Consider the following 17326-nt stretch of genomic DNA (forward strand, 5'->3'; position numbering starts at 1 on the left):
TGTTGCTTTAACTGCACAGCTGGTATATTTTAGACTTCTGAACCCCAACACAAAATCTGTAAAATGGCCCCTAAACTATAATGCGTTATTTATAGTACTGGACTCTTATGAGTCTGAAAGACATTTGGGCCACCTCGGACTCCAGGGCCCAAGTGCGACCACAACCTCAGAGCCCCTATTGTTATGCCCATGATTTAGACACCTTTTTAATGTATATAAGTACTACTAATAAAGGCTCTGTAGTTTTATTTTATAGAGGTCACACTTTTTTTTTTTTTTTTTTTTAATTTTCTTATTTCTAAAGGTAAAATATGTTCTATTAGCCATATAGAATTATCACATATGCATCTTTGTAAGTAGCAATCCGGAATGGGAAATTTAGTTCAGATGTTGGACCTTTTCACATAAAGCTATGAATAAATAATAAGCAGATAGAAGGAAGAAACCATGCAATTATATCTGGTATCCTTTTCAAGGAGCCTCCCATGAGGCTCATTTTCATCAAAGCTGATATGGAAGTGAAATGAAACTGTTATACTGGAAATGTCACTGGATAAATTGCATTACTATGGAATAGAAACTTTAGCAGGTTGGTGTTTCGCAACAATAGGCAGGAATGAAGTGTTAGCTTCCATGCTACAATAGTAACCAGATTCTAGTAATAAAGGAAATGTATGATAATATGAAATAATCAGCGACCTGTCACACAGTCCGCAAAACACAGTGATCCACTAGAGAATGAAGAAACAATAAGTCACAAGCGTCCATGGCCAGTAAGCAATCCAAAAGTCATTGTATTTTTCTGTGGCAGGAAGGGGAGACATCTGTGTCTTCCCTACATTTCTAGGTTTAGTTATATTGCTTATAATGGTAGACTAAACGTCATTTGTCATTTGCTCACTAGGCAGAGGAGACACAGCCATTGGTTAGGGGAAAAAAATGAAACCACTATTGGAAAAACAAAAACCTAGTTTTCACATTTCTCAGGCCGTCCAGACTATACTGGACTACTGATTGTGTCATGTGGTATTGCATACATAAGACAAAAACTGTTTTATAATGCCATCAAAGCAAACTTATTTCTACCATCTAAGCCATGCCTCTATCTTAAGTTCTAACTTTAGAATGCAGCATTGCAAAAGGCAAAATTCCCCCTGTTCATGAAGATGGTGGTTCATGAAGGTGATAGAAGTAACTATCCTGCTCCTGCCTATAGGTAATACTTAAAGGGGTATTCCAGTCACAACAAATTATCACCTATCCACTGGAAAGGTGATAACTGTTGAACCGGTAAGGGTCTGATTGCTGAGACCCCCACCGATCGCCAGAACAGGGATCCGTATATGTTTCCCAGCTGCAATCCCACTGCTAAGAGGTGTTGAATGTAGAGCAGGTCGGGCATGCGCCCTGCCACTCCAATCAAAGTCTATGGTACTGAAGCTTCTGATGATCAGTGGGGGTCCTAGCAGTCAGACCCCGACCGAACAGTTATATATCTTTTTAGTAGATAGGTGATAATTTCTTGCAATACAAATACCCCTTTAATTATTTGTAATCACTTTCAGGGAGACTAGAGATGAGGCATATGGCTGTGTGCTTTTCTGTGTAAAACATGAGGACGGGCCACACCCCTATTACACCAGACTGTATTCCCAGAATCGACAAATATCACTCGTCCACAGGATAGGTGATAATTGTCAGATCGCTGTGGGCCCCACGCTAGGATCCCCACTGTCCGCAAGAATGGGGGTCTAGAGGACATTGAATGGAGTGCTGGTAGAGCATGCGCGCTGCCACTCCATTCAAAGTTTATGGGACTGAAGGAAAAAGCTGTTTCTGTCAGTCCTATAGACATTGAATGGAGCAGCGGGTGCATGCTTAACCGCTTCTCCAGTCAAGCTCCTCATCACTGTGGGAAGTGCCATGAGGCAATTGATGGGGGATCCAATAGGTGATAAATATCTATTGTGGGAGAACACAGGTCTGCCAGCAGGCTCCTCCCCATGAACGTCTTTCATCTGTATCCCACATAAATATTGCCCGCAGAGTGCCCCTGATAAACTATACTGTGAGCAGTGTGGCCTACTTTAACAGTGCCAGCATTATTATGTAGCCCTATCAACTTCTACCCTCATCTGTAATATACAGTATGGTCTAGACTCTATACTAAGTTGTCCCATTTAATGCTTTATCCGTATTGTCCTTTATAACACAGGACATCAGAAAAGTGTGGTAGGATGACTGGAACAGGGCATTTACCTGACACTATGGGGTAAATCACTTATATATTTCTTATTACCACAGGTACATACATGCCAAACCTTGGAGAACTTAAGTTGAACAATAGTGTTATAGTGTCTATCAGGTAAGGACTGCGTGTGTTGTGCTAGAATACTGTTGTGTAATCTGAGCATTATCTGGGCTCTCAGCCTGTGCCCACGATAGTGTACTTCACAATTATGTGTCTAACCCGTAGCATAAGGGCTCATTCAGACGAGCATGTATCTCGTCCGTGTGACATCCGTTAAAACAGCGGCCGTCACACAAATTCATGTATTTTAATGGGGTCGTTCACACGACCGTTGTTTCAACGGAGCATGTGAAGGGTCCGTGAAAAAACAGGACATGTCCTATTTTCCTGTGTGTCACGCATCCCTCCATAGACTCTAGTCTATGGGGTCCGTGACAACGCGTCCCACACGGGTGCACCTCGGACGTGGAAAAACTGCAGTTTTGAGCATTTTATCAATGTATTAGATAAGGGTAATATGATCAATGTCTTTAGTATAGACCACTTTTTTCCTCTCCCTCAACACACATACTTAGGTTCTTGTTGCTGCCACTAGGGGTCCAATGTTTATGCAGCGCATATTCATGTCGATAATTGAAGCTGTAAACATAAAAATGTAGGATGTTTTTGATCAAGTTTGCAAATTTGTAACTTTTTAGCTTTAGATGTATCGAAGCAATGGTTGCAAAAGGAAACTTTTCATACAAGTTCGCCCAATTAAAAGGATGTTTGAGAAATAATATAAAATGATACATCATGTGGTAATTGATTCTTCTAGATATTTTATTGTTTAATTTCCAGAGATCTTGGTACATCACTGTCACATTTACAAGTGCTCTGGATGGCTCGCTGTAGCCTTACAGATCTTGATGGCATATCCTCATTCTCCTCTATAAAGGTACACTTTATTTTTCACCTAGAATCGTTTTTATATTATTTAGTACTGTAGATTATCAGGTATAATAATACTGAATGTAGGTTTGAAGAGTAGGAGAGTGTTAAATAGCATGCTGAAGGGTATTCCAGAGGAGGGAAAAAGCACAGGACAAGTTTTTAAAGTGAAAATCCACCCAAAAGTGATCTTCTGCCACTTACATCTGAGCGATGTAAGAAGATTACAATGGTGTCCGTGAGTTTAGACCTCCACCAATTTCCTCAATTATTGAGTTCTAATTTAATTTCTGATGCAACATTTTCAGTAATATGGACACATAGGTGCTCAATGTGCCACTGTACAGTCTTTGTCATACAGTTAGTTTAGTCCCTAAACTATTACTATTGAACTTCACACTAACTACAGCCATAGAAGTCTGCTTCGTTACATTTTGGAAGAAATTTATCAAACACTCCACGGAAGCTTTCTGGCGCAAAAAGTCGATAGTCGGAATTTATGCAAAAACTCATTTTTTGCGCAAAACTTTTGCGACTTTTGTATTTTTATGCTGCCTCTACTACTTTTTTAAAAGATGGGCAGTGCTTAACAGGAGGGTCATAGCCACTCACTGCCCAACAACTTCATTATAATTTATGGCAGAAACTGGTGTAAATGATAGCAGAAATCTACTCCAGCTAGCATAGATTTCCCTTTCTGGAGCATTTTTTTTTTAGAAAAGTAGGTGCAAATGGCCAAAAACTAATTTCACAAATCTACGCATGATCCTATTTACTGACTGTCAGAATATGTACTTGCGCCTTTTAATAAACTTGGTACAAATCACTACAACTATCTCCTTTATTTAGAATGGTGTAAGATAAGCCAGTACATAAAAACATAAAAAAAGTGCCCTATTTAGTGTGGTCCTTAATCTCATGAGATGTTCTGTTGCTCTCTGCAGGAACTATACCTGTCTTACAATGATATCAAGGATCTCAGCCAGGCGAGCATGCTGGAAAATCTAGAGATCCTTGATCTTGAGGGGAACAGCCTCGATAACATTAGTGAACTACAGTACTTGGCGTTATGCAACAAACTTACAACTCTAACAGTGGAAGGCAACCCCATATGTGTCCGACCCAGTCCTGAAGACACTGAGGTATGCGATCTAATGACTTTCTGAATTATATTTGTGATGGAGACATAGTGATAGTTCACATTTATTAATAAGAGAAAGGGATAAACTATCTTTGGGCTTTACTTCCATTCCTTCTAAAGAGCTCTCTTTAGTGTGTTTTGGCCATCCCAGCAGCATATGGGTTAAGTATTCAGCTCTAATGACTGAAGAGTGGTAATGAAGTCTATGCTGACCATGGCGTCTCTTATGTGTAGAGCTCCATCTGTCCCCAGACAGACCCTCTAACAAGGTTATCAACCCTTCTGTCTGCATCTGGCTCTACGGCCTGATCTGATTTCACCTTGGGTGAGATCATCTTCTCTGGTGATATCATGTCTAAAATACCAAAAGCCCCAGCTCTCCATTAGATCAAGTCTTCTGCTATCATCTGCAAACTGAGAGAGAGAGTGTGTGTGTGTGTGTGTGTGTGTGTGTGTGTGTGTGTGTGTGTGTGTGTGTGTGTGTGTGTGTATATATATCTTCATATTGGTTTTCTATGCATCAATCAAGAATTGGAAATGTATTGATTATTTAAGACACAAATGGAAAGGATATATAAGTTGTTGTTTTTTTAAGTATGTATTTTTATTAGCTCTAAACAGCTGCTATATTTTTGCAGATTGTCATTTCTGCCCTATGGATCTACCCCTTTGTCAAGTATAGCAGGTTATATCAAGGCTTATACTAAGGGGGGATTCACACGAGCGTGATTTGGCAGCGTGTAGACCGCGTGGTTTTCGCGCGGCACGCAATGCCCTATAGAAGTCTATGGGGCAGTACACACAGTCCGTGTATTTTGCGCAGCGTTTGTTCGCTGCGCAAAATACGCGACAGGTTCAATAACTCTGCGTATTTCACGCATCACGCACCCATTGAAGTCAATGGGTGCGTGAAAACCAGGCAGGTCGCACGGAAGCTCTTCCGAGCGAACTGCGTGTTTGCGCAACAGCTGTCAAAAGGATGAATGGAAACAGAAAAGCACCACGTGCTTTTCTGTTTCCAAGCATCCAAACGGAGTGTCTTTGCGAGGAGCGAACCCCGACAACCGAAGCTAACTTCACCGGGTTCGGCCAAACTCGTTTTGGCCGAACCCGGCAAAAAAATTTCCGGTCCGCGACGTCGGAAGACATTCACTGTGCATGGTGCTGAAAGAGTTAAACTGTTTCAGCACCATGGACAGTGACTTGCGATCCCAAAATACATGAACCTGTAAAAAAAAAACGAAGTTCTAACTTACCGATTACTCCTGTCTCCTTCCTGCAGTCCGACCTCCCGGGATGACACTTCAGTTCAAGTGACAGCTCCAGTCAATCACAGGCCAATCACAGGCTGCAGCCAATCACAGGCTGCAGCGGTCACTTGGACTGCCGCGTCATCCAGGGAGGTGTGGCCCGATGTCAAGAGAGGCGCGTCACCAAGGACGCGTCACCAAGGCAACGGCCGGGAAGTTCTCGGTAAGTAGGAACTTTATCTTTTTTTTTTACAGGTTTTTCGCTGTTGTGTTCGGCATTCACTGTCGAGGGTGCTGAAAGATTTAGCTCTTTCAGCACCTTGGACAGTGACGGGCGTCGACAAGCCTCATCTCTATGATGCCGGCTGCGCGAAAATCACGCAGCCGCGCATCAGACACGCATGACACACGCAGCTGTCAAATGGTTTTTGCGCTCGCAAAACGCTGCGTTGTTTGCGCGCGCAAAAACGCAACGCTCGTGTGAATATGCCCTAAAGGACAATTCAGGATTATAAGTAGGATACTTATTAACTTTTTTATTAATTAAAAAAAATGCACTAAATAGCTGATCAGGAACCTTCAATTGGCTGGGAAGCTTGATTTTTTTTTACTCATACGACACAGTGGCACGCTATTACATGTAGGTACTGCTTTGCTGCTACCCAAGATGCAGCAGTTTCCTGTCCCTGATGATTTGAGAAACGGCCCTTAGAGTTCAGTTGTCCTGTTTGTGATATGAATGGAAGTTACTGTCAACCACAACTTTTTAGCCTGTGCCTAGTTTTAGAATAGCTCAGTACAATAATGTAATCCATATGAAGTGTTCATAGCGTTAGCTACATTAATTGGGCTGTCTGGGATTAAGGAAGGGATCTTCTATTCTCCAGAAACAGCGCCACTCTTCTCATCCATTGGCTGTATCTGGTATTGCAGCTCCGTTTTAATCAAGTCAATAGGGCTAAGAGGCAATATTAGACACTGTCTATGAAAATTTGGAGTCAGATTCTCAGTTTGGAATCATGTGTAATAAACCACTGTTACTTAGTGTGAAAGCTTTGGTAAAATCTTATAATTATGATGAGAATGCAAATTACATTTACTGGATGGTAGGCAGTCACTGCATATTGAGTGTAACATCATTATGGGGAAATGTAGTGCAGTCTTTTCCACTAACCATAATTCATAAATCTTATCTAAAGAACCGCACCCCTCAAAACAAATTCTTAATAAAAATCTATAAAGTATTCTTTCATTTATGGTCATAAACCGGCGTATATGTGTTTTCTTCTTAGTTCTTAGATTATAGTTACCGTGTAGTAGTGAGAAGAATGATCCCACAATTGCAATATCTTGATGACGTCCCAGCTGATCAGACAGACCCAAACACACCTCGCACTCCAAACCAGGATTGGCTAATGGTGTTGGACTCTATTAAAGAAAGTGCTATGGGCTTTGCATCTATGGGTAAGTGCTACAAAGAATGGTGAATGGATAGTATATAGACTAACCAGTATGATGGTCTACCAGTGCTAATAAGAGATGAAACACATCCGTATCAAACAATTATAGGAATATATATTTACTCATAAAGTTGCAAAACACCATTTTTTTCTGCATAATCTGAGCAAAAGAGAAAATGTATTGGCTGCTTTACTTGGAATTATCTATCTGACAATATATTTGCAGATTTATTTACAAGAAGAATAATAGTTGGAATGGTGTCCCGGCTTGCTCTGTTAGCACTGTATCTTTAGTCAGTGGTCCGTAATTTATTGTCAGGACCGTGTTTCATATATAGCCACATACCTGGACGTCTTTGATGAACTATTCAATGAATGACCAAACTGATTATTAAAAAAATGTGTTTAAAGACCGGGGGAGTGCCCAAAGAAAGATCACTATGAGACCAAGTACAGCCCAGCCAGTTCTTACCAGACGACCTCCCTCTGCCCCAAGACCGTCAAGTGCTGGAAGAATTGTAACTAGCCTGCCAGGTGCAAAAGGAAGCCCACTTGAACCATCAGATGATACTCCAGTGGAGGATGAAGCCAGTGACCTAACTCATGGTAACATATATTTTAAGAATATATCCAAGAATATTTTGTTTGCCCTTTTGTCTTAATTTTAACTTTGGTATAACTTTTGTATATTTTATTCTAGAATGAACATTATATATTTTCTAAACATTTTCTTGTCACATGGGCGTCTTTGAATTGTCTGCTTTAAAGCAGGTTGGTTGCTTTGGACTCTCACTTTTTGTGAGAATCGTCCCTGAATATAAGAAGCTGATCACATGGTGTCCCCCTACTGGGCCCTCCAGCAATCAACTGTAATCTGTGGGGGAACCGACAGCAAGTGTTCGGTTTCCCTGCAGTGCAACCTCAGGAGGAATGAAGCATTACATGGTGCCTGTTGATACTAATGGGCTGACCATCTAATGTACGGACAGGCTGGGTACTCCAGAGAAAAATATACTCTGGCTAATTGATGGAGGTCCTGAAAGAGGCACTCACCTCTACTAACTACAAATTCCCTAATAGGGTATTTGAAAATGTTTTTTTCTAAACCTGACAATTCCTTTAAAGTATGTTCATCTTGTTTTTATCATTATTTATAAAGGTCTGAGATAGCTTGTTGATTTTTTTTTTTATCCATGAATTTATTTATACTTGATCACAAACAGGTATTAGCAAAGTCATCTGTGGGAATCCCATTAAAGCTCTCCGTGCACGAAGGGCAAAGTTAGAGGTAAGCATCAGTATACAGTTATTTAAGTAATAAAAATGTAATTCCCATTTATTGAAAATGTTGGAATATGTGCTGTATAGCAAGTTAACGAATCACGGAGTTCCTCCCAGCTGTCGGAACTGTGCGGCTCAGCAGGATAGTGAAGGGGGCACTTATAAGGGACAAAGGGGGGGGGGGTTTCACTGCTGTACATCAATGTGGTGATGCATACAGATTAAACTAACTGCTTGAAGTGTATATATTTGAGAATAAAGTCTAAGAATATTGGGCAGTTCCTTTGGCAAAGCTGACAGCCACCTGTGAAGTCTTCAAAATCTGTCTTGTTGGAGACGACTACTGTACAGCAAAATTCTGCTCATACTATTGTCCAGTAACCTTCATTTTCAGGCAACTCAAGTCTCAGGTCCACCGCCAAAGGGATTCAAGCCTGAGGTCTCATTTGATGCTTTAACAGTCTCTCAGAAGGAGCGGGATGATGTGTTTGCAGATCTGAAAGCCTGGAGAGAGAGGAATCACAAGTAAGACAACATACCTAGAACAATTTATGAGAATGGTTCTCATTTTCAATCTTAAAGGCTATGTAAACCTTAAAGGCATAAATATATATATATATATATATATATCTCAAGAAAAAGTTTGTTGGGTTTTATTTAAAAAAAAAAAAAAGTTAACTTTTTTAAATACAGCTGCTATGTATCCTGGATACATATAAGCTGTATCTTGCAGTCCCAGCTGAATCAGTCAAGTCAGCAGGACTGACGGCTTCGGTGACACGTAGTATCCAGCTATTATCAATCGCATCGAAGTTCATGAACTTGAATGTGATCGATAATAGCTGGATCCTGCATGTCAGCGCTCACCGAAGCGACTGGAATTCGGCAGGGACCGCAAGATACATCTTCTATGTATCCAGGACACAGAAGCTATAGCTCAAAAAGTAAACTTTATTTTATAAAAAAAACATTGAAAACGTGTTTAAAATACAATAAAACATTGATCAATATATATATAAAGCCTTCAAAGGTTTACATAGCCTTTAAGACATTGTCCTACCAACCAATCTGAACACGTCAAAAATGAGAGAACATATTTAATTTGCTGCAAATGGGTGTAACACCTATTATATATGTACATATAGGACAGATTTTATATGTTTGACGGCTGTCTATAGGACACGTTGGTAAAAAGAAAATTAAATGCAGACTGTAAACACTGTAAATGGGTAATGTGCTCCTGTATATTACTATAGCTGCACTACATAAAAACTGCTTTGGACCCAGTTTACACTTTGCGGTTTTGGAGCCCTCATGGAGAGTATTCTTGAAAGTCTCCTCTCTTTTACATGAATTATTAGTTTTTGCTGCAGAAAACTGCATGCAAAGACGGCATGAGAATGCAAACTATGAACAGGGCCTATTATTAAGGACCTTAAAGAACAAGACAGAATGACAGTGGCTTTTAATCAATGTCACTAGGGTGCTGCAAAGGATAAAGGATGAGCGATCTCCACAGGTTCTCACTATAACACACACTGATGAAGAGGATAGAGACAGTTTATCTTCTAGCAGTGAAGATGAAGATCCGGAGAACACTTGGGACTCAGGATGTCTTGTAAGAGAATCTCCTGGGACTGCAATTTGCTCTCCTAGATCACCTACAGGTGAGGGCTACTTCAACTTGGTTTAGAAATAATGACCTAAGTTAGGGTACATGCACATGAACGTGGGGGGTCACATCCGATCCTATGAGATCAGAAAAGCCTATTTGGGAAAGGATTTCCTGATCTCGCAATATGCGATTCCAATGTATTTCTCTTAGTTAAAGTGTAACTTTGCTGCTGCACGTTTCACGAAATATTCAGAATTTTCTTCTAAAATAATATACAAGAATACATCAATTATATTCTATATTTTATAGAGCCAAGAGCTGCAGAAACTCGAGTATGGCCCAAGTATTTACATCTCCAGGGATCTAAGCTGAACCTACACATACAGATGTAGCCAAGTTTATCTTGAATCTGATAACTTGCTTCGGCGTGATATCACATAACAAAACCCATTGAAAAAGTCAAGTTAAAGTTACTTGACACTGTGTATTTAATGCGTTAAAAAACAAGATAAAGATAGCTATATCTTGGGAATTGTATATTGCATGATGTACTTATACTATAAGAATCTCTCCTCATATAACTGGCTGTGATCCAGTTATAGAGCAGGGCAGCCATATTGCCATTGGCTTCTCTGCCGCCATGCCAGCAGAAACAGGTCTCTGCATTCTGCTGACTGTCAATGGAAGGGACTGCAATAAAATAAGTATATTGAGAAATTACTGCATATGCAAGTCCCAAATATATTAGCCGTTCTAAAATAGTAGCCTCCATGTGATTGATCGATATAGTGTACTCTTAGTCAGATGTACTCCATTTCTTTACATCAAGTAGAGAAAGATTGATAGGGTAGGTAGCACTTATAGTGTTGATTTAATACAAGCATTTTATTATATTTATATAATTTATGCAAGTTTTATCTTTATATTTTTTGTTAACAAGTCTTCTCACGGAACGTTGGAGAGATAATACCACACAATTCCCCACAGCAGCCGTCTCCTCCCATGACTCCATGCCCGGCAGGTTCAGTTGGTGTAAAGTTTATACCCAACAAGGGTGCAGACATTCGAGCCAGGCGTTTACATCGGGTCTTCACTCCAAGCAAAACCACTGCACTAAGGACAATGGCAACAAATACATGCATGGGGGATGAGGCCTTTTTGCCAACCGATATTGATGACGACATTATTAGGACTCAGTCAGTGATCCAACCTACTTGTACATCAGTGAGTGACCTGAATAGAAGGTCTGCATCTGGGCCTTCACAACTAGAACATAGTAACTCAAGGTAAGGATTTTGACACATTTATATGACTAGTATGACAGCTCACTAGTACACTAGGATACAATGAAGCCTTGTATTATAAAATATACCCCCACCTTTTATTAAAAAAAAAGTTTATATAATATGTTACAATAAATAACTGTTTGCCAACTAAAGACCATCAACAAACATCCTGGCTGCTACTGAAAAAACCTACTTTGCATAGCTTACTACTAAAAGGTTTACATTACTATTGTGCAGGTACTTAAAGGCTACGTACATCTTTTGAGATTTGTCTTTTTCTTTAATATATATATATATATATATATACACTACCGTTCAAAAGTTTAGGGTCACTTAGAAATTTCCTTATTTTTGCAAGAAAAGCACAGTTTTTTTCAATGAAGATAACATTAAATTAATCAGAAATACACTCTATACATTGTTAATGTGCTAAATGACTATTCTAGCTACAAACGTCTGTTTTTTAATGCAATATCTACATAGGTGTATAGAGGCCCATTTCCAGCAACCATCACTCCAGTGTTCTAATGGTACATTGTGTTTGCTAACTGTGTGTGTTAGAAGGCTAATGGATTATTAGAAAACACTTGAAACCCCTTGTGCAATTATGTTAGCACCGCTGTAAACAGTTTTGCCGTTTAGAGGAGCTATAAAACTGACCTGCCTTTGATCTAGTTGAGAATCTGGAGCATTACAATTGTGGGTTCGATTAAACTCTCAAAATGGCTAGAAAAAGAGAGCTTTCATGTGAAACTCGACAGTCCATTCTTGTTCTTAGAAATTAAGGCTATTCCATGTGAGAAATTGCCAAGAAACTGAAGATTTCCTACAACGGTGTGTACTACTCCCTTCAGAGGACAGCACAAACAGGCTCTAACCAGAGTAGAAAGAGAAGTGGGAGGCCCCGCTGCACAACTGAGCAACAAGACAAGTACATTAGAGTCTCTAGTTTGAGAAATAGACGCCTCACAGGTCCTCAACTGGCAGCTTCATTAAATAGTATCCGCAAAACGCCAGTGTCAACGTCTACAGTGAAGAGGCGACTCCGGGATGCTGACCTTCAGGGCAGAGTGGCAAAGAAAAAGCCATATTTGAGACTGGCTAATAAAAGGAAAAGATTAATATGGGCAAAAGCACACAGACATTGGACAGAGGAAGATTGGAAAAAAGTGTTTTGGACAGACGAATCGAAGTTTGAGGTGTTTGGATCACACAGAAGAACATTTGTGAGACGCAGAACAACTGAAAAGATGCTGGAAGAGTGACTGACGCCATCTGTCAAGAATGGTGGAGGTAATGTGATGGTCTGGGGTTGCTTTGGTGCTGGTAAAGTGGGAGATTTGTACAAGGTAAAAGGGATTTTGAATAAGGAAGTCTATCACTCCATTTTGCAATGCCATGCCATACCCTGTGGACAGCGCTTGATTGGAGCCAATTTCATCCTACAACAGGACAATGACCCAAAGCACACCTCCAAATTATGCAAGAACTATTTAGGGAAGAAGCAGGCAGCTGGTATTCTATCTGTAATGGAGTGGCCAGCGCAGTCACCAGATCTCAACCCCGTAGAGCTGTTGTGGGAGCAGCTTGAACGTATGGTACGCAAGAAGTGCCCATCAAGCCAATCCAACTTGTGGGAGGGGCTTCTGGAAGCATGGGGTGAAATTTCTCCCGATTACCTCAGCAAATTAACAGCTAGAATGCCAAAGGTCTGCAATGCTGTAATTGCTGCAAATGGAGCATTCTTTGACGAAAGCAAAGTTTGAAGGAAAAAATTATTATTTAAAATAAAAATCATCATTTCTAACCTTGTCAATGTCTTGACTATATTTTCTAGTCATTTTGCTACTCATTTGATAAATATAAGTGTGAGTTTTAATGGAAAACACAAAATTGCCTGGGTGACCCCAAACTTTTGAACGGTAGTGTATATATATTAAAGCAAAATTGAGCAGCACAGTAGCAGGAAAAACCTCACGGTTGGTGCAAACTTCAGAGGTCCCCACATAGGCCCTTTAACAATATCCCCGATATTAATTTCCGCCAAGCACTGAAGTTCCTTCAAATCATTTATGTGATTGTATAGCATCATTATATCATTTTGCAGTTAGCATGATATGTTCTTGAGGATGCTGCTTTTCTCTTCTGTTTCTTCATGGGCCTACAAACCCCCCAGGATTGGGGACTTGGTTTGGAGTATTACATCTGTTAATATAGCAATATATTTGTCTGCCATTAACTATGTTTAACACCTTAAGTGTATACAAAGCAGTTGTATTTCACTAGTTGTTGTTAACTTTGTTGCTGGCTGATTTTTGTATTGCCTTTTTTTATTTTCAACCTTTCAATAAAATGTCTGCTTGTGGAGCTGCAAGTTCAGAAAATTTCATATATATATTTATACATACATGTCTATCAGTGTGTTTTGTGCAACTTTCTAAATACGTTTTACTTTTTGAAATGCAGCCGCATGCATACAAATCAGCTGTATGTTGTGCTGAGACCTGACTCCGCCAGGTCAGCAGGACTGACGGGTTCAGTGTCAGCAGATCCTTCCGTTATGAACATAGATGTGACCGGTAACCGCTCAATCCTGCGTGTCTGAGACACGCAGGACCCGCTGACACTGAACCCAGATGCATCTCAAAAAGTAAAAAGTATTTTTAATAAAAAGTATTTAGAAAGTTGCACAAAACAGACTGATAGACATTTTTATTAAAACATTTTTTAAAAAGCGATCAAAGGTGTACATAGCCTTTGAAAGCTAATAGGAGATCATTGCTTTGTAACAAATGTTAACCAGCGTCTGTCCGTTCTTCCTTTATAGACCAACAGTAGCCAGAATTATTTCCCCCCATCAGCCAGTTATCCGCTCCTCCAATAAAATCCTAGAGAGACCCTTACCCTTACCACCACAGATCATTTGTCCTGTTACAGCCACGGGCATCCTGCAAAGGCTGCCCAATCGACCAACCCTTCTAAGAGGCAGCAAAACTTCAAGTGCATAGAGAGAACTTAGAACATCACCTTCAAGACAACAAATTCTAATAAGACCACCAAAGAAGATCCCATCTTGTAATGGACAAGTAATCCTGCTGCAGTGGACTGCTCTCTAGCAGAGATATCTTCACCACCAACATGTTGGATGAGCCATCTCTGAAGTAGGACAAGTTTCTAAATTAGTGCAATGTTTAATTAAAAGAATATTACTTAGATACGCTGATACTCGACAAGTGAATTCACTAAAAGATAATAGATTTGTAAGGGAAACATTTTAATATTAGGGTCCTCACACTTTCGGCCTGCCTACTTGTACTGTCCCTTTGCCTGCCAGTGACATGGAGGGAACACTGTGGTCACTGATGTTCAGTGCAGCAAAAAACATTTTTGGACCTAGCTGGGCTGCAATGTTCTTTTTTCCCCACGATATTACAGGTTTGCATGGGGGCAGCTATAAAAGCCCTTCAATTCAAAAACCCTGCAAACAACTCCCCATAACTCAGTTTCTTGGACATCTTTTGCGTGTGAAATAAGGGTGGTGTATATTGGGGTATAGTCACATCTGATTTTCAGGTTTTTAGTGGAGTAAGGCTTTGTTCACATCTGCGCTAGGGCTCCGTTCCAACGTCCTGTCGGAGCTTTCCGTCAGAAAGGAGCCCTGACAGATACAAACGGAAACCATAGGTTCTCGTTTCCATCACCATTGGTTTCAATGGTGACCGATCCGGTGCCAATGGTTTCCGTTTGTCTTCGTTGTGCAAGGGTTTCGTCGTTTTGACGGAATGAATAGCGTAGTCGATTACGTTGTTCATTCCGTCAAAATGACGGAACCCTTGCACAACGGAGACAATCGGAAACCATTGGCACCGGATCCCTCACCATTGAAATCAATGGTGATGGAAACGGAAACCTATGGTTTCCGTTTGTGTCTGTCAGGGCTCCGTTCCGACGGAAAGCTCAGACAGAACATTGGAACGGAGCCCTAGTGCAGATGTGAATGAATGAAAAGAGTTATCTGGTTTGGATATTCCATATTTAAATACTTTATTAGGGTTTCTGGGTTAATAAAATGGGGTCCCCTATTCAGGACCCAAAACCATTAAGCAGAGCGCAGAATTTTTATAAAAAATTTTCTTTCTTTGAAGGACCCGGCATATCCATAAAAAACACAGACAGTCCATTGATTTCAATAGGCACCATGTAAAGCTTAATGTTGCCTGTGATGGCGCTGCAGAGAATTGAACACTTACTGCCGAGTTCCCCAGCAGCAGGACTCCCTGAGATCTAATTATTTTGGGGGGATTGTACAATTCAGACAAACACACATTCACACATCATGTGTTGTTTTTTTTTTCTATTTAGGTGGAAAACTCCCCATAGCATAGAAGCCCGATATGACAGCCAGGTCTGTCTAGTTCTCCAGAACAATACCAGATTTATTATTTCACTTTTAGGTCTATGTATTGGACAAGTTAAAGGTGATTTCTTATCTTTAGTTAAGATTTATTTTGTTTAAAATAGATTTTCCTAAAATTAAAAAAACATATCTGTATTGGCATCCATGTTATTCCTATGTATAGTATCAAGCGTAGTCCACATCTGCAAAACAGCAGCTAAAAATGGTAAAATAAGACTGCAGTGCTAATAGGATGCCTACTGGATCCTTCTGTCATTGCGTGGACTGGTACATTCTGTATCAGTCAAGATGAACTGTGTTTTTTTTTTTTAAAAAAATAGTCACGTTTATTCCAAAAAAGCTGAAAATCGTTTTTTATTATATTTGAGTTTTATGTAAATTATTTATTCTTCACAGGTTTTTACTATGTCACATTTTTGGTTTTCTTTTCTTTCACAAAAATGCCAGGGAATTAATATGCAGTTTGATCTATTTCCACATGCGTGAAGTGAAGGCATAATCCCAGTAGTGACTGCACTAACATCTAGTTACGTTTTAAAGCAATGGGTTTTTTTCTGAACAATTCTCATCACTAATGTGACGTTGGCATAAAAATATGTATGTGAATAATAAATTAAAGCACCTAAAATGTAAGTTTCACGCATATCTTTAAGGTAGCAGAACTTGCAGATCATTTATTTTTCATCTACATTACCTCTACAGTTGAATGCACTCTATTGTCCCCTGTTATCAGCTATTTCAAACTGGGAAGAGCTTACTTTAAACGGTCTTATTATGGAGACCAATGTATGAGTATGCAGTAAGCTCCCTCTAGTGGCAGACAGCCAGAATGTTATCTTTAAATCTACATCTATGCCGGGGGATTTCTGTAACAAAAAAACAAAGCTCAGGCCACTATTCGAATATATGAAGAAATTAGCTCAGAATTTTAATCCTATTTAGATAAAAAGCAAATAAAACAAAATGGTATTCAAAGATGGAGATTTACTTAAAGGGAACCTGTCATTAGGTTTGGAGCCCTTAAATCATCAGCATGTCGTTATGAGGCCGAGTTTACACGTGGCGTAAATACTGTGGATGTTCCGCAACGAATTTTGTTGCAGAAAATCCACAGAATAATACAGTAGCAGCAGAGTGGATGGGATTTGAACAAATCTTTTTTTTAATCCACAGCATGTCAATTGTATTTGCATAATCGCTGCTTTTTTGCTGTAGATTTTTCCCATTGAATTTAATGGGGAGGTAAAACCCGCAACAAATAGCAGATGTTGCGATTTTCGCGGAAGAGAAGTTGCGGTTCTGCTGCAAAAATTGCAACTCAGGAGAAAAAAAAATCTTATACTTACCCAGAATTCTGTGCATCTTCGTCCAGGCTGGCCTCCTGGGATGACGGTTCATCCCATGTGATCGCTGCAGCAGTCACATGGGATGAAACGTCATCCCAGGGCTGCAGAATGTCAGAGGGAGGTGTTGCCATGGTAAGCATAGCAGTGTTTTGGTTTTTTTTTAATTGCAGGATTTCCGCAGCAGACATTCCGGGCGAAAAACGTCACCAGTTTTCTGCCAGAATTCCCTGCGAGCAACACGGCGGATACGCTGTGTACCTTTCACACAGAGAGGATACGCTGCGTAACTTACCGTGAAGGTGGGGCTTAGTGTTCTGAATCTGCCCAGGTCAAAACCAGCTGCCTGGTT

General features: G+C 40.1%; 1 protein-coding gene across 2 annotated transcripts in view; it reads left to right on the top strand.

Annotated features, from left to right (window-relative positions):
• LRRC56 (leucine rich repeat containing 56) overlaps positions 1–14841 on the top strand; it is a 39208-nt gene extending 24367 nt beyond the window's left edge. For both annotated transcript variants that reach the window (XM_075836947.1, XM_075836948.1), the window contains exons 6-15: positions 2305–2365; positions 3092–3188; positions 4126–4323; positions 6865–7036; positions 7444–7638; positions 8256–8320; positions 8708–8838; positions 9796–9980; positions 10869–11214; positions 14042–14841. In XM_075836947.1, the coding sequence (XP_075693062.1) occupies positions 2305–2365; positions 3092–3188; positions 4126–4323; positions 6865–7036; positions 7444–7638; positions 8256–8320; positions 8708–8838; positions 9796–9980; positions 10869–11214; positions 14042–14222 (1631 nt within the window). In that variant the 3' untranslated portion in view covers positions 14223–14841. The remainder of the gene's footprint in view (positions 1–2304; positions 2366–3091; positions 3189–4125; positions 4324–6864; positions 7037–7443; positions 7639–8255; positions 8321–8707; positions 8839–9795; positions 9981–10868; positions 11215–14041) is intronic.
• Positions 14842–17326: the final 2485 nt, after the last annotated feature.

The sequence above is a fragment of the Rhinoderma darwinii genome, chromosome 9 (genome assembly GCF_050947455.1).
Source record: "Rhinoderma darwinii isolate aRhiDar2 chromosome 9, aRhiDar2.hap1, whole genome shotgun sequence".
NCBI lineage: Eukaryota > Metazoa > Chordata > Amphibia > Anura > Rhinodermatidae > Rhinoderma > Rhinoderma darwinii.